The sequence below is a fragment of the Diadema setosum genome, chromosome 7, assembly GCF_964275005.1.
Source record: "Diadema setosum chromosome 7, eeDiaSeto1, whole genome shotgun sequence".
NCBI classification, from domain to species: Eukaryota; Metazoa; Echinodermata; class Echinoidea; order Diadematoida; family Diadematidae; genus Diadema; species Diadema setosum.
The window spans coordinates 17672014-17690723 of NC_092691.1; the positions used below are offsets into that span (position 1 = coordinate 17672014).

The 18710-nt window shown below is 37.5% G+C and overlaps 1 protein-coding gene across 1 annotated transcript; it reads right to left on the minus strand.

Annotated features, from left to right (window-relative positions):
- Nucleotides 1–1123: 1123 nt before the first annotated feature.
- LOC140230468 (transmembrane 6 superfamily member 1-like) lies at nucleotides 1124–18467 on the minus strand. The gene is made up of 8 exons (XM_072310623.1): nucleotides 18266–18467; nucleotides 13885–13982; nucleotides 12375–12478; nucleotides 11320–11518; nucleotides 9812–9913; nucleotides 8852–8944; nucleotides 3292–3411; nucleotides 1124–1484 (listed from the first exon to the last, which is right to left on the minus strand). Exons 1-8 carry the CDS (start codon nucleotides 18465–18467, stop codon nucleotides 1263–1265), a joined length of 1140 nt encoding a protein of 379 aa, XP_072166724.1. The 3' UTR covers nucleotides 1124–1262.
- Nucleotides 18468–18710: the final 243 nt, after the last annotated feature.

An 18710-nucleotide genomic window follows, 5' to 3' on the forward strand; every position in this document is an offset into this window, starting at 1 on the left:
AGTATACAAGATCTACTGAGTAGTAGGCAACAATGAGGTTTTAGTTCATGAGTCTAATATTCTGCTGCACACTTACTGAAGAGGGAAATAGTCCATTGGTTTGTAAGCTTTGCCACAAATGAGGAATAACTACAATCCTCAAGTTTCTAGGTTTGCTGGAAAATAGTGGCCCTTTTATGGCCACTCTGAATTCCACTCAAAGCTAATGATGTTACCTAGTCACACACAAATGGCAAAGCTAGCACCGACTTGTTCCACATGCAAAGCAAAATAACTCGTGCTGAAATGGCAGCAAACAAATCTTCAGAAAGACAGGGAAAAGACAGACTACCCACAGGTCAGGCAGACTTGAGGTTGACATTGGCAGATAATGTAGGGGGAGGTATAAGATTCTTATCATCTATACAGAGCTTCACGTTCAATTGTTAGTACTGGATGGTGTCACAGACAGTTTTATGCCTCGGTGGCTTTCTCTCTGGACATCAGAAGCATCAAATGACACTGCACAGCAGCTGAAGGTAAAGAGCTATGAAAATAGTGGGGTAAGTAGTCCCGGAAGTTGTCATTTATTATCTCAAGAGTAAGAGAGAAAAGAGTCACATGAGATTTATTGGAAAGCTGTAGTTTCTTGATTTTTTTTTTTTTTTCAATTGCAAAGAAAATAACATCACCTGAGAATCAGAAGGGCTTAATCACAAATTTTGGGGGTATTGATTATTGGTATCACCTTGTAGAGCTCGGTCTCCTTTACATTAAGGTGTCATTTCATATCATTTTCATTTTCAGTAATATGCTAAAAATAACACCACAAGGGTGCTATTTCACCTGATGTTCGGACCAATGCTTATAAATCTACCCACTTCTGATTGAATACACTTTTTATATCATGAAAATCGATTATTCAATTTTTATTTATGCTCAAATCTTAGAACACAATAGCCCTCTCCTGGTTGTCAGTTGACGATAACAACCATCATTTGGTATTTAATATGATTAAAAATGTTTGAGTAAGATCCTTATTTTTTCAATACATAACAGCTCACGAATTGTTACTTGAACGAGTTCAAGTCAACCAATTAGAACATGTAATGAAGCCCCTAACAAACATTCTTTTTTTTTTTCCTTTACTACAATATTCTACACATTCTAAACTGTGTATTCTATCTATCAAATTCCCCAAAGTGAGCACAAATAGCTTGGTGAATACTGTCTATAAAGATAATATTAAAAAAACTACTGTCCCACCGTGGACCTGTGCCAATCTATTTATCCTTGTAATGAGAGATGCTCTTCCTGCCAGCAATCCTCTCCACTGGCTTGGACTGGAAGTACTCTGGCCAGGTCAAGCAGCGCCAGGCAATCAGCTGCGGTACAAGGAGAAGAGCCAGGTTGACTCCCCAGAAGATGGGCAAGCCATTCGATGGCACTCGGTAGATGTACGGCGTGCGGCTGTGCAGCGATGCCCCAATGTGAGAGAACTGGCCCTGCAGATGAGATGGACCAGAAATTGTCTTGCTTCAGCTACATCTTGGCCCCATTTCCTAAAAAAGTTGCTATGATATATATATCATATTTCTCAACATATTTCTCAAATTTGTAGTACTGTTACGTTTTATTTAAGAAATATTGCTAGAATCAGGAGATTTATTGATCAATCTGCATGTCATAACGCAGTGCGTTCTTTAGTTCTATCCCGTATAGATTATTGTAAGGGGCTTCTCTCTTCCATTCCTTCAACTCAATTGGATCGTGTGCAGCGACTTCAAAATTGGGCAGCCCGATTAGTGTTTCAGGTTTCTAGGGACTACCCATCTCAGCCACTTCTGAAGTCGTTGCACTGGCATCCTTTGAAGTAACGGATAATTTTCAAACTAGTTTTGTTTGTCTATAAAATCCTCAACAATCAAGCTCCGAAATACCTAGATGCCTGTTTGACTTTATATACACCTACTAGAAATTTGAGGTCATCTAGTGATCCGCTTCGTCTCACATACTCTGTTACTCGCACCTTAGCCGGTGATAGGACATTTACTGTGTCTGCTTCAAAGCACTGGAACAATTTACCACTTACCGTTGGACAGTCTCCATCAGTCAGTGTTTTCAAAAAAGCCTTGAAAACACATCTTTTTAGTAGTAACTAGTTCGTAGCTGTAACATTTATCCAATTACACATACTGTCGTACATGCTTTGAATTGATGGTAAGCGCTTTGGGCCTTGTGGGAAAAGCGCACTATAAATAATAGTAATAATAATAATATGATAGCAACTCTAGCTGTAGTGGCAAATGTCATAGTAACGACAAGATTATCCAGCTTCCTGATTGGCTGTTGATATTGGAAGTTGCTATTCGAACAAGACATGCTATCTAAACATCTTTTATGAAATGGGGCCCTGATGTTACCTCTACGTATCAAGTATTGACTTGTATGTGAACTACAGAAGGCACCCTCATTGTATAATGTGTCACTACAGTGCACTCCCGTTATAACAAACAAAAGTAAAAAATTCAGGCCGCAAAATTATCCATTCTATGTTTTTTAATGTTTATTTGTTCAGCTAAAACAAAATTTTGATATAACGAAAGAAAAATGCTGGTCCCGAGGACTTTGTTATAATGGGAGTCTACTGTGTAAGGCTGTAGTAACCAAACTGGCATCAATACTGGAACTCACCATAAGATTTGGCCTTGCTTTAGGTTAGACAAACCAACTGGGGTAACACAATGAGGTAGTCTTTCTTCAAGATCACTTTGATATAGGAATGGAGATGATTACTTAGTTCCTGTCACTAACAGTTATAATGTAGATTAACAAATTGCCCTTCATCAATATGAATAAGCAGCGACTATTCAGTGTTTTAGTAGGAGCCATTATAAAAGAAAAGATCATGGGTTTTCAAGGTGAGAGTATAAAAAGTGACTGACATTAAACTAAAAATGGCCTGCCAGTACAAATGATTGGCAGAAAGCAAAGGACTTACAACTTACAATGGACAGCACAAACATACCTCCCCCCCCCCCACACACACATACATACTTTTACATACATACATACATACATACATACATACAAATCACTATGGTTCAACTTGGTCTTTGGGTCACTTGAGCTGAATAGCTGTGCAACTCAAATTCATGTCATGGGTGACCTTTATACATGTTTCATCAAACTGTCAGCTGTACATGATCTTCCAGAATATTTCTATCGTAACACAAGAAAAACAAACAAACAAACAAACAAACAAACAAGATGCTGGAATTTAATAACAAAAAAAAGTCAGTGTGACTGTACCTGAGCAAAGGCACCAGCAGTGATCAAGGACCAGTCAGGCATCCACGTACAGCCAGGTTTCAAGAAGCCATAGATTGCACACACAAAGTATGGTACGAAATAGAACCAGTACACGAGTGCCTACAGTGAGAACAAAGAAATTTAGCCACAGAAATTTAGTGTCTGTAATTTGAGAAAACAATCTAAAGATGCTGATGCTGCAATGCACAGACTGTGATATTTATGTGGGTAAATTGCCAACTTACATAGCTACAACAAATATTATCGCTGCTCTACCAGGAAATGACTTTGTCAATATCTATTAAAAACAAACAAAACTTCAGCAAATACATGAGATAGACAGTCGCCAAACTCATAACCAGAGCTTTGTATTTATCTTAATATAGAATAAGACTCAAAACCAGCAAGCATCAAAGCGCTCTCAATGTTTGAAACTTGCTCTCACATATGAAAACGCAAATATACAATTGGGGTGAAACCCTGACTGCATCACAAGAAATGGAAGTTCTGCAAGGTTCTGCTTATGATCATCACACAACAAGACTTTCTTGAGGTCAAATAAAAATTTGTTTCACTGAACTCAAAGAAGCATACATATACTGCAAACAGCAAAGAGCATATATTTCCTGGGTATGACCTTTCCTTAATTATGAATTGTAATACAATTTTGTGAGTGGTTGGATATGCGACCAAGAAGCAGTGATGAGATAAGATTTTTTCTTTTTTTTTTCTGAAGCAAAGCAGTGATTTCCCAAATCAAGAGGTACATCACATACATGTTACAGGAGGCAACATTTTCATGCATTGTAAATTTCGCCAGTACAGAAGTGTCAGATCATGTAAATTTGCAACAATAAAAACACTGCAAAATATACCACATATAGATTATATGCAGTATATTTTGCAGTGTTTTATAACACAGCACATCCTTTAAAGCTCTCCCCTTTATATCACATTCCTGTTGGAAGTCTCTATGAAACCTTCAGGGTCACAATATCTACATCACATGACCTGTTGGTTGATCAGGTGAAAGAAAGTGTGTATGCCTGTAAGAGACAATGCCGGTACAGATCAATATTGCTTAAACAAATAAACAAACAGTATGACTTCCTTTCTGATCACATGACAATCTCCTGTCAGGCTTCAGTTAGCCAACTGAACTGACACTTGCAACATGACACATGGAGACTCTGCCATCACATGATGAACATTCTCTCCTGCAATACTCTTCAAGACCGGTGGGGCATCACGTTGTGTGTGATCGTATGACTGTTGTGCAGTGTTTTGTTTTGTTTTGTTTTGTTGTTGCTGTTGTTGATGGATTTTTTATTTCATGCCTGAGAGTAATTCATCAGAAAGATGCGTATGTGTTTTGGCTAGTGTGCTAGTGACCGGTCTCAGACAGGCCACTGGCCACAGGCCACAGCAATAATTCAATTTGAATGATCTTAACCCTAATCCCACCGGTTTTTTTGAGGGACTTGAAACCACCGGGGGGGCTTTTTGGCCCCCCCTTCAGATCTCGGTAGTAGATCGTGCGATCCTCGCGAAAATTTGCAGTAAGGCAGAGGCCAATGTAATCTACAAGACTGTATAGTTAGATTTTTCAAATTTTAATTTATGTATTTAATATTAATTAATTTATGCTAATTTATGCAAAAATAAATTTTTGCCTATAAATAAAAAAATAAAGCTCCAAGACTTCTAATTTTTGGTGAACATATTCTTTTCAATATCTTCAACAGTAACATTGAAGTGAAAATTCGGCTTCATAATTATTTCTCCTGTATTTTATTGTTTAGTGAATTTCTTATGTATTTCTTTGCTTTTAACTTTTTGTTTGTGTTGTTTTTTCGTCAAAATTTGTCGCAGAAACTTTTTAAAGCATATTCAGGCTAAAATAAATCATTATCAGCCATTGAAAGAAAAAAATTTTTATTTTTATACGAATTAATTGCAAAAACAAAATTTACATTGGATTTGTACACAAAATCATGTTTTTGAGCAATTTTGGGGTCAACAAATTTTTTTCAAAGGGGCGTGGCTTCAAAACGGTGTGCCCGGGGGTGACAAATTTGGTCTCAAAAGTTGCGCGATACTTGAAAGAAAAAAGTCATAAAATGTCGCGGCAAGAGCTTTACGCGTTGCGGAATAATCACGCGAAACGTCGAGGGGGGGAATAGGGTTAATGTCATCTTTAAAAAAGAGAAATTCAGTGAAAACTTGTATGCAAGTCAATGGGAGTCTTGCAGGAAATGACATCATCACTTCCCCTAGTTTGGTTGTATATCAATTGTTGCTGCTGACATCACTGTTTCCTTTTAAATGTGTAAAACATTAAAATTCCTACGACTTTAATATTTTTGCACTGATATTGATATGATGTACATCATTTTGTTTGTTTGATTTTACTCTACAGTTCGACCTCGATTATCCAGCCTCCTTTTATCCGGAAATGTCTATTATCCGGACGCGTTCACGTAGTGAAGGACTTTTTTTTTTTCCATCCAAAAATTGAGAAAAAACAGTGACTTTCATGGATCTATTTCACTAATTTCATAAGATGTGCATGATAGGTTTCTCAATATCTAATGAGGTAAAACATGTATGATTTTCACATAAAGATATACTTTATTTTTGTGAAGATGGGACTACAATTTTGCGTAGGCTAGCATAGATTACACCACGTTGCAGGGTACGCTACCTGCCTAGCTGCCAGTGCACTGGGACGGCAGCTTGGACGGCAGCTATATAATATACATTAACATTGTGTCTCCCATATCCGGCCAATTTGCTTATCCGGATGAGCGCCGGTCCCGACATGGCCGGATAATCGAGGCCGAACTGTATTTATCAAGCCAACTTTATGAAGTTGCATTGGAGAGTCTTCCCCTCTGGCAGGATCTGGTTAGTGCCATGCTGATAGGAGGTTCCCGTTTTCTTTGTCGCCTTGGTACAGTCTTCATGTTTTTGTAATCGTGTATTAATTTTGACAAGTTGTTTTTGGTTGTAGATTTGAAATTGTTTTGGGTACATATGATTACAGAGAAATCAAATAGATATAGAGTGTATGTATACATAACAGTTGTGCTATAGACGATGTGATGTAAAGCAATGTAAAACAACTAAATTATTCATATGAACACTACACAAATGTAATTATTGTATTGTATCGTCATCTTGTATAGGCATGAATGAAGCTTTACGTTGGTTGGCTTCACTTAATTCGATACACTTCCAGAATACAGTTAACTTTTGGGCCCAATGGAACCATATTCAACTGTGCTCTACAAAGCTATGAAAAAAGACCTCGAAGAAGAGTCTGTTGTTCACATCACATTATGAGACAAGATTTTCTCAGGGTTATAATGCCATATTACTCAACATAATTGAGTATGCCTAGCCTACTGAAATAAGTGACTGAAATCTAACTGAAATCCAACTACTTGGAATGTGACTGTTGAGCAGAGGGGTGTGATGATGATGATGAGGCTCTATTGAAGTATATTGACTCTCTCTTTATAGCGCCAAAGAGAAAAAGGGATTCGATACTTCATAGCAACCACTGAGATGGGATCACATGATTGTCCTGAAAGTTGGTGTCCAGCACATTCTTTTTCTGATTATCTTAAAGGTGCATGGTCCCGGTGTTTTAGTCAAATGCGTACGCGGGCGCACGGCGCAAGTTTCCTATAGAGACCTACGCTATTGACTCCTCTTTAGCGCTACGCTTCGGCCCACTTCCCCGAGTCCAAAGAAGTCCGATCCACTGTAGTCAGTGGTCCGATCACAGTTCGGCTCATGGTTCGGCTGAGGAGGATGACAGCTTTAGCAAACTTCTTTTGTGATGTCATAATAAGAAGCACATATGCACGCACCCTGGCATTACTACAGACTGCGCAATGCGCAGTGAAGACAACGAAGGCAACGTTACTTAGCAACACCTACGCACTTTACTCTTGATGACAGCTCAACTTCGGTAATCTTCGTATCAATGCTAACGGTGATCGGCAGTATCATCAACAGCGCCCTCTACACTACCAGGACTATGCCCCTTTAAAGTATCAATGTTGTAAACTGCTGTTATATATTTAGAGGGATTAATGCAGATTTTAACATGCCTAAGATTTGACTACTATAAAAGTGGAAATTTTCGTGCATTTTGCGCAAAGAGAAACTAGAGCGAAGATAATCCGCGAATATTTTTGTTTGGCATATGTTCCAGTAGTTAATGTCTTGATTCTGCAGAATTAAAAACATGTGAAACTCTTCTTACCAAGCCGAGCGCAAAAAATTAGTCACAAGAAAATATCCACTTTTACAGTACTGTGAAGCAAGAAATATTTATGGCATGAAATTTTCACGAGCTGGAGCCAATGGCCTTTTTATCAGCATGAAATTTTCATGAACTGTCACTGCTTTTACTGCATTTAGTGTAGACAAGAACTTTCACATGCATTCTAATTTTGCTATCTCAGCTTTCATGAAATTTGTGAAATTCAAATGCATGCGAAAATTTATGGAACAAGTGGAGGAACCCAGCCTCAACAGGAAGGGTGACCTCAATTTCAACCTTTCACATGACTTGGACTGGGCGATCCGAGAGATTCCGAGCCGTCTTTCACACACTCGAAGCGCATCAGTGCATGAAATTCCTGCACGACTTCATGGTTTGGCTTGGTTGCTTCAAAAGGTTATTCCTGTAATTTACATATTCAGCTTATATGTTGACTGCCATTATGCATAATGCCATGGTGATCAAAGTTAGAATAACCCATTTTCCTGCAAAAAAGTAGAACCAAAGTTTACACGATCACTTTCCGATATGACATGATTGGCAAGATTTTGGTCCCAGCAACAAACTTTGTTTCGTTTTCTTTGATTCATTTAAAGTGTCTGATCGATAATTCAAAATGCAAATTCTTAATTGTCATTAACACTGTGTTTGCTTTCAGAAACTTAAAAATATAAAGAATTCAACTGATATTGTCCAAATGTCTTATACTACCTGCGCAAACACGATTTCAGATCATGTATGGTATTCCTGAAATCCGTTTTATTTATAAAACTTTTTATTACAGCATTTCATTCTCAAAAGTTTTATTAGTTTCTGCGTAATTTGTGCAAAGTAGATCAGTCTCTTTCAAATTTGTGATACACCTTCGAAACAAATCTTTAGGATGTCTTTTTCTTGCGACAGGATATAGTAACTTTGCCTTCATAGACACTGGTTACCTGACATCACCACCAATGTTGTCTACCATGTTGTTTCTGTGTCTTTATAGTGAGCAAATTCAGAACTTTCCAGTTAACAGTGTAGAAGTTATCTTTATTAGATATATACAGTCGCAAAGCAAGAAGTGAATGGTAAGTCTTGTAATCTCATGTCAGGCTGCCATAACAATATGAAAGTCATGGAAATTTTTGTTTGTTTGTTTGTTTGTTTGTTTGTGTGTTTTTTTTTCTGATGTTGATGTTGTTCTTCCTTTAGCATTTAGATATTCACAGAGGAGTCTTTTCTGTGTTCTTTTTTTTTTCCCATGCCCTCTCCATCTCATACCTGAATCATTGGGTAGAGCACAGGATCTTGGTAGTACGGTTCCACATTCTTTAGGTAGCTATTAGCTATGGATGCTGGGCTGTCAAGTGCTACCTGTGAAATAAGAATGAATACAGTTCTATGTTATCAGAGGACAGAAGCAGAGACAAAGATCTCCTACACATGTCTACTGTCAGCAATCCACTGGAGAATGCACATGAGGCCAATGGTAGGTAAATACCTTTGCTATGTTGAACAGCAATTAGTAAGCCAAGCCATAATTACCTACCATACGCTGATGTCCAGTTTGCATCGTGTTGATAGTGCTACAACACTATTAGTTTATTTTAAAAAATTAAAAAAATACTATACCATTGTGCACACATCAAACAAATGATGACATGTGATGAGCGTTACTTTGATCAAAATAATCTGGTCTTATTTTCAAGATGATACTACAATAGCCAAATGGTTGGTACAATCTGCTACAGAGTTGCTCACTTTGAAAGCAGTTTTACTGCTGTTATGTACTCTCCATATCATTTTCTTACTATCTATGGTGGAGAGGTTGAGAACCATAATCATTATCAGGAAGTCTTGATAACAGAAGATTAGTCAAGCTTATGCTTCCATGTGTTTGACAAGGATGTACAAATGGGCAGCCTAAATGAGCATTACTCCTTTACAAAATCTTCCAATTTAAACAAGAAAAATGATGTCATTATTATTATTTTTTTTTTTTATATGCTATTTATTTCAATCTCCCTAGTTTGACAGTTCTTTATACTATCACTTCACACAAAGCATCAGAAGGAGAGTTGTTGGGCTGGGAGACAACACAAAAGTGTGAAAAGGGATGATTTTGGTTTCTAACTTAGAAAATTAGAAGTAGAAAGCTACCTTTGCAGATTGATTACTGATCTACCAATATGTTTGGCTAAAAAAAAAAATAAAAAAAAGGTCATAGATCTACAATCTTACTGCCATCCGTAGAAAAGACACCAAGATAGCAAACAGAAAGAAGACAATGAAGACAAGGTCCATTGGACGCTTCCAGATGCTGCATTTGTGAGCTGCCTCAACCTGCAAACAGACACAAGGTTTGCAATGATTAAACCTTGGGGCTTGGTCACACAGCCCAAAAGTTGCGTAAATGCATGAATCGCGCATGAAATTTAGTTGTGCGTGCTTGTTCGTCGAGAATTTTCGCTGATTTATGCGATGAAAATTCACGATGAATTGCGCAAGAACTACGGAAAGATCACGCAAAAATCACTAACAAACCACGCTCTTTCAGTGCATAGGCACGCAAAGGCCCCAAATAGGGCGAATACGTGGTTGTGCGCGACGACTGAGGTCCAAGGAAAACTACGCATAATCTGAGCATTATCACTAATGAAGTGCGTATGAATCGCGCATGAACACGATAGCGGCAACATTTTTGCGAACGATCACTGATATTCCATACATATTTCGCGCATTGTCCGCGTGCAAACTACGCAAAAATTACGTAAAACAGCGCAATACTGCGCAAATTCTTACGTGAAGCCGAGTTTTGAGCTGCTCAAAACCTGGAATTGCCTAAGGCGCCGATCTGACGCACATCGGCGGACAACTACGAAGGTTCCACGTCAGGCATACTCATGAAATGCGCAAATCGCGCATGTAGGCCGAAAGGCTTGAATTTCTTGCGTGATGCAGGCGTTTACGTGACTTTAGGGCTGTGTGACCGGGCCTGTAGATTTAGAGAGCTTTCAAGCGATATAATAAAATCATTTGTAATTGTGTTTCTTAACTTTATCTAAAAATGTATTAAGAGTAACTGAGTGTTCACACATCTCTAAATGTGCTTTGAAAATTGCATTTGGAGAAACACATGTCAAGCTGTAATCAGATTCACAAACAATTCAATTACTCCATTTGGTTGAAATATATTCAGAAACATATTTACAAGCAAGTTTGTCCATGTGAGAGCTCTCTTAAACAGTAATATCAAAGTGTGATTGACAGACTGAGCTTATCATGATTCACATACCAGTGTCCTACATCACGCTCTACACTTACTGCCATCATCAATTATTTTGCTTGTTCAATGGAATACTTAATTACGATTTTGTGGAATTAAAGACATGCAAAATTCATCTTACTCATCCAAGAGCAGGGTTCCACTTTTACAGTAACTTTAATAAGTACCAAACATTGTTTTGACGGTACACTGGGTGTGACATTCTGCATCTGAAATCCTCACATAACCATGCAAATTTCAAACAAATCCAGCAGACACAGGGCAAAATAAGGAAAATATCAAAGCACCTTGGAATATCTCATCAGTCAGGTAATGAAACTCTCTAAACTTACATTGTCTGTCCCCCCTTTTTTTTTAACAATTCTACCAACAAGATGTCTATTATGTGCGTGGTTGTTGTTGTTGTTTTTTTTTTGTGTGTGTGTGTTTTGTTTTGTTTTGTTTTTTCCTGGAAGAAACTTACATCTCTGTCTTCCGGCTCTTTTCTGGAGCTGAGACACTTCCAGGCAACCAGGATGGGGAAGAGCACATAGGGGATGTTGAGGAAGTACGATGCCTTGACATTGGAGCCGTATTTTCCTGCCACATTGCCTGGCATGAAGACTATCATGCTGTTTAGAATGGAGCCTGCCCAGTACAGCCCGACTTCCCTGTAGTCCTGTCTGTCCAGTATCATTGTAAGAACAGATTCAAAATAATAGGAAGTTAAGTAAAGTAGATATGAATTTAGTGCACAACTGTTTCCTGTTGGACAAATTAAACAAAAAGGATTATATTTCAGACAGCTGCTTGATTCACTGACAATGGAAAGTCTGCAAGTAAACTGTACAGACAGAGGAACCCATATAAAACAGTTACGGGTCTGTGACATAAGTTTTTGTATGACATCTTTTTAGGCTTCCTTTTCCTTCTCAAATACACCTTTGATACTATCTGACTCTAAAAGACTGATTTTGATTTATACCCATATGGATGTTATACCATCAACTTTGAAAACGAAATCTTTTGAAAATGCTGATATTGTCGGTATCATGGCATCACCTTCCAATAAATCCCATGCATGTAGAAAGTCACGAACAGCAGTTTGGTATCAAAATACTTTCAAGAATGTAATATATATGGCATTCCATCATTAAACACGCCACATGATCCAATAACTACCATCAAATTTCACCCTGAATGATTCTCCATGAAACATGATATTTCATGCAAAAGATAAATATGGCTGCAGCCGTTGGGACTCTGTCTTCAGTACCTGTTGTTCTGATGAACAACAACCTCTGTGCAGAGCTGATGATGCGGGGTCTGAAGCATACCAGGGCAATTACCCCCCTCCCAAATACTGGTTAGTGATACAGTAAGGTTAGAGTAAAGATTAGGGTCAGGGTTAGGTTCAGGGTTAGAGTTTGGGTAGGGTTAGGATAAGGTTCAGGATTAGGATTAGGGTTAGGGTCAGGGGAAGGGTCCGGGGTAATTGCCCTAGACCTGAAGAGTAAGGATATGCATACCGGTACTTACCCCCACACGATAGCTGTTACCATCATGAGATACATGCAGTAATGACCCGATCCATCCCAGTAGTTGATCATTGTACCATGGGCTGTGTTCAAGTATGGTTCTCCCTGCAGAGTGTTTCAACAGTGGATGAGAAACAAAAATCTTTATTAGTGACATGATATACAACATGGTTTTCACATTGCACACTATCAAAAATGTGTCTTACTGCCAAGTGTTGCTGTCCTCATAAAGCTCATTGCAATGAATTTTACATGGTAAGTCTGAACACACATACTACAACAATACAAAATATTGGTACATAAATGCATTTAGCTACAATAAGTATACTAGAGATGCACACTTCTGGAGATGCAGCATCTGTTGCTACCTACAATAGCTTCATGTACAGGAAATGGATACAAACAGTATCATATCATAATGTGGCACAGGGAATGACTGATTGTCACTGAACAGATGAAAATGTAGAGTTAGTATTTGAAGTTATTTTGTCTGATGGTGGAATTGCTTTTTTTTTAAGGAATGTCAATAAAAAGCGTACAATGATGATATCTTCAAAATTCTGTAGAGTCAACTTCCATTATGAGTGACCATTATTATAAGACAATGTAAGTCAGGGTATTCTACTCTACAGAACAGAAGAAGATTTAAGGCTATGTCTGTGCAGGTGTATAATTTAGTGCATTGTGAACACTATAACCTCTGGGAGAATTTCGTTCTAATCGTATCAAGCAAAACTTGACCTCTTGTACTCTGAGAGGACAGAAGACATTACTCATTATTTGCTAAGTGTGTGTGTGTGTGTGTGTGTGTGTGAGACAGACAGACAGACAGAGACAGAGTAATACAATATAATGACAAACCAAAATGCACTAAAGTTTTATTGATATAAACAACCAACACTGATGCAAATGATAATGTCTTTCTTTCTGATTTCATGAGAAACAAGAAAATTTTGTGAAAACATGGTAAAGTATATAATTCTTTTCTTTTTCTTTAATTGGTCCAATTGTGTTGAAAATTTTTGTCATTCTATTATAACAATGTAGCTTTTACTCTCTATCAACTCCTAACTTCATTAACAAGCCAAGTTCATGTTAATGGTCAAACTACATGTAAATGTTCACAACGGGACATTCACATTTTCATGCAAGCAGCGTACTGTAATTAACTCTGCCTGTTATTGGCAGGCAGGGTTGTAAACCTTCTTTTACCTTGTTGCTTAAAAATACATCTTTTACCAGAATCACGAGGATAAAGAAACCAAAACTGAGTGATGTCCAAAAAACTCAGTAGGCACATGATGAGCTAAAGCCAACTTACACATGTGTGTTTACACTGCACTTTGAACTTTGCTTTCTTATCTGCTTTGTGATCAAATTTTAGCTGCTTGACACACAATTTATTTCAGTCAATGATTCACCGGAAACTCTGAACTTTGAACACCTAATAGTACTACTTGGACACTGTTGCTCCCTTCATTAACATTTTGTAAATTGCAGGTTGATCTTACCTCTTTCAGATACGCTGCCATGAATTTCTCAATTATGCCATCAAGCTCCATAGCCAACACTATGTCAATCACACTGGTGAAAGCAAATACTGCAAACACTGTAAAGATAACAATCACACAAGAAAGCATTATATAATGACCACAAAATGAATCAAATCATTTCTTGATAGGTGAAGTGATGTATGATTTGAAATAAAATCACATAAAGGGAATGACTCCATAATACAACCCCATTAGACTTTTAAATGCTTTTTAAAAAAAGTGTTACATTTACATGTACAGAAATGTACACTTTGAACTTATTCTATAGTAATTGTCTTCAAACTTCAAATGTCAACCAGCTCTACAAGTCTATTATCACTGATAATGAAGACATTTTGACTGCTCAATACGGCTAAAAATAGAAATACACAACCGACTAATCACTTTATGGTTCTACTGTCATTTGGGACATATTTCACATCATGCAGTCTGCGGATACATGCTGAACTAGCAAGCTTTGAATATTGCTTCTAAAGATTGTTTTAGTAATATTCATTGTTGTTTATATGATGAAAGATGCATATATTAAAAGGTCATGCAGTGCATATAATCAGCTGACAGGAATTAAAGGGATGGTATAGTATTGGTGGAGATGAGAATTGGGCTTTTAACTTTTTGCGAGATACCAAGAAAACACTTATGAAATAGTACAGAGCATACCTCTTTCAGAGGAATTCCAAGTTTATTTGATGAAAATCGGGTTTGGAATGACTGAAACATCCAAAAACAAAGTAAAACAAAGCTCGGTCTCCAAATCTCTGTCATTTATCAACCAATTGTAACCAAACTTAGTCTTTTGGTGTCTTATTATGTATTCTACATTGTAGTACAAGGATGCATGGTCAAATTATGATTATATTTGTTGTTACTCTTTATTATTTTATCTAATTAATGGAAACTGGATTTTTTTTTTTCCAAGGAATTCTTTTTCTTCAGTTTTCATGTTTATAGAGAAAACATAAACAAATATGGTATGTTTGTACATGTACAAATATTGTGAATGTAATTCAAGATACATTTAGCTTAGTCAAATGCACTGAAATATTATATACTTTTATCTATAATTGTTCTTAATAATGCAATTTGCAAATATGCTACTTTTGTCCAAAGTCCTGAACTTTCACACTTTCTAAAATTTTATCACATCAGGGCAAAATCTTATTCAAGATTATGTACTTTTTTGTTTGTAACAAAGTATTTCTTTCTTTTTTGATGTTTTGTTTTTCAGTGTTTTGTCATAGCTAGAATAGTTTCCGACAGCCAAAAGGGAAGTTGATTACATGTATCGGAGGAAAAACAGCAACAAAAAAAAAAGAAAAAAAGAAAAATCTTCTGAGAACATTTCTATTATAAAAATGTAAAACCTAGCCTGATCAGATGCCATGCTTTGCACAGCGCAACTTCTGTGTATGTACAGGAACAGGGCTGTGTAGGGGTCTATACATGCAGTTTTCATAGTAGATTTATCTAAAAGCAATAAACTGTTCCAGGGTATGTACAATGTACGTACAACTTGTACATCCAGGTCCAGGATTATTCGTGCCACACAAAAATTTCTGAAACCTCAATCTATTTTGGGACGTTGGTCATGAATAATACAAGGAAATGAGTCTAGGATATACATGTATGGTAGATGGGGTCTACATCATGTGCTAACTGCTACATCTCCAAAACCAGACCCCTGATTTTCACAAACAAGGTGTTAAAATGTGTGTTTTGAGATTTTTTTTTGCATCGACAAATTATTGCAAAAAAAACAAAAATGATGTGCTCCTTGTGATGTGATTTGTTGAGAATATGTGTTCTTGATATCAATTAGATACAATGTCCGGCTACAGTAGATACCTCAGCTCTAACGTTAGATAGACCCGTTTCTTGATACTTTCAACCTAGATTAACACAGTAACACTACAGACTACAGACTAAACTAGGAAAGCACTCCTAGAGTGCAGACCTCTGCCAAGCAGCTCATTTACAATTTCCATGCATGCATGCATGCTGAATACATGTATTGCCAAATTTCCCAATTCTATAGAAGCCTTTTGTTTAAATGTCACCAGCTTCAAGATAGGCGGCACCTCACCAGAGCAGAGTAATCATTTTAGAGTGTGTATGAAAACCTCAAATACGCACAGCTTGAACCCCTAAGACCATTGACCCTACGTACCTTCAAAAATATATTTTTTAATCCTTCCAAAATCCGTAAAAATCCCTGGATCACTACCAAACTTGAATCATCTGCTCCTTGTGTCATTATCAACTTTTCCTGAAATTTTCATTCAAATCCATACAAGTCTTTGAGTTATTTTGCAAACAGACAAACCAACGCCGATGATGACTTAACCTCCTCCTTCCATGACAGATGTACATGTACATGTACTTGACAGTAATAAAGTCCTAGACAAGTTACAAGACTACAACGTAGCTCTGTAGCAGCAGTGCACAGTGGGCCAGGATGAGCTCACCCCTCAGTTATATTCCATGGTTTCTTTTGCCCAAACTTGGAATTTGGGGGGTAATTTGGGGTGCAGAATTGACTGAACATAATTTCAAACTCATATGACATCATTGTGATGCTGACTTGGCTACCAAAAAGTCTGTCTGTAGGTTCTAAATGATGAATTAAGCAATGCAATTCGTTGTCTGTTGATGTATTTCTTTGAAGGTTGATGTGAGACTGATTTATGTTTATCACATTCACTGACACTGTAATAATATGCTATCAATGAATCATAGATGTTGAATAAACTTTTGGGTTTCGTTTTTAAAAGGAAAAGAATTCATGGTGAAAGTTCCACATTTACACAAGTATGGGAAAATAATATTGTTGTCCATGTAAATTAGAATTTATAAATCAAAAGTTTATGACATAACTTGTCATAAGCTGTACCGTTGGGCAAATTTCTTCATTCTATTCTAGCAGAACATATAGAGTCTAAAGCCTGATAAAACCAATCTTTGACAATATAAAGATCCTATTACTGTTAGGTTTCTATTCCTTTTGACAAAAATTGAGTTTTAAGCAAAACAAATAGGAGTCTAGGGGCCTAATGGTAGAAAGAATTTTTTCTTCTCATCATGGAGAGTGGATGTCTGTGTGTACAATAACAAACAAAAAAACACAGTGCGAACTTGCAACCATTTATATATCAGATGTGAGATGGATGAGAAGTGAAGAGGAGACCTCATGAGCACTGCGGGGAGGGAGCCTCATTTTTGAGGACCCCAGACGTGCTCATGAGGGGGAGAGTGTCTTGTGAGATGGAGCCCCACTCGTGAGTGGATTTCCTGGACTGATACTTGGTACTTGGTTGAGATCCTCCTGAATACTCCCACTGGAGTTTTAACTGGAGGCACCGGAGGGTGGACGTTTAAAAAACAATTATTCCATTAAGTAACATCTCTTTAAATTTAACTGAATCAGTTCGTGTGATTTCGGAAGAAGGAAGTTCATTTAATTGTGCGGGGAAAGAATGAGTTCCTGTGTGGACCTCCAGTCTGGAGGATGGTACTTCGAACTATCCGTGTCTACTTCTAATGAGCTTGGGTTTAGTATGTGATAAATACTGTAAAACAAGATAGGCTCTATATTCGCAGCATGAAAATTTAGCGAATTGGAGCCAACGGCCTCCTCGCAGCATTAAATTTTCGCAACTTGCCATGGCCATCCAATGCATATTGTGTAGTGTCTAGCCTCTGGGCAAAAAAAAATCATGTGCATTTTAATTTTGCGAATGCTGCGGCTTGCAAAATTCGCGAAATTAAAATGCATGCGAACATTCCTTGTTTTACAGTAATCAATATCAAATCAATTATTTAAGTTTTTAACATTTTGTGAAAGCAAGTCAGACAATGTGCTTCTCGTCTTGCTTGTAACTGTAGTGACTTCCATCAAAGAGAGTTCAGAATTTGAGTGACGCTAGATTCTCTGTTGTAAGTGTTGGTGACAAAACATTCATGAAGCTTGTCTCTGGATTCTTTCAATAAACGAAATATTTTTGTCAGTGTAAGGATCCCATCATGTGGCAACAGCGTATTCCAAGTGTGGTCTAACTATTAAGGACATTTAAGGTAAAGTAGATCTAACGTTATAACTTTTCCTCGACAGTAGGCCTAACGTTAGTAACAAAAGTTTTAGATGAACAATAATCGATAATGATGAAAATTATACGCCGGAGGATATTTTTTGATATAGAAATTAACATTAGAATCTTTTTTATCCCCATTTTTTACAATTTTAGCAGAGGTAAATTACATATGGCGGTGCTGAAGTTAGAAGCCTAAATAAAATAATTTAGCCCCCTAAAACCCAGGATTGCCCTGCATGCACTCTTCTTACCATAAAAGAATGGGTCGGTGATTTTCTGCGTCCCTCGAGAAAGCCGCACGATCAAGTAGCTGAGCAGCGCGATAAGGCCAAGAATCGCGTAACCCACGGTTAAGACCGTCCCCTCTCCCCGCGACTCGAGAACGTAATTGGCGGTGTATGTGACAGGGATTGCCGTCAGTGAAAGAGCGAAAACACTCGTCGCCGTTGACATTTTTGCGGAGAGAAATTCACTTACACATGCAATCAAATCAAAATAAAGGGTTCGGTTGATTGCAAACCTGTTGCGCGATCCGTTTCAAAAGTTTGCATTTGACGCCAAATCTAAGAATTACATGAGGTGTTATTCACTTCTTCAATCTCAAGTCGGACTTCAATGAATCGCGCGATCGGTCGTTATTGCAAATTGTCGGTAATACGCCCTCTACGGGCGTTTGACATTTTTGTGAAACCGAAG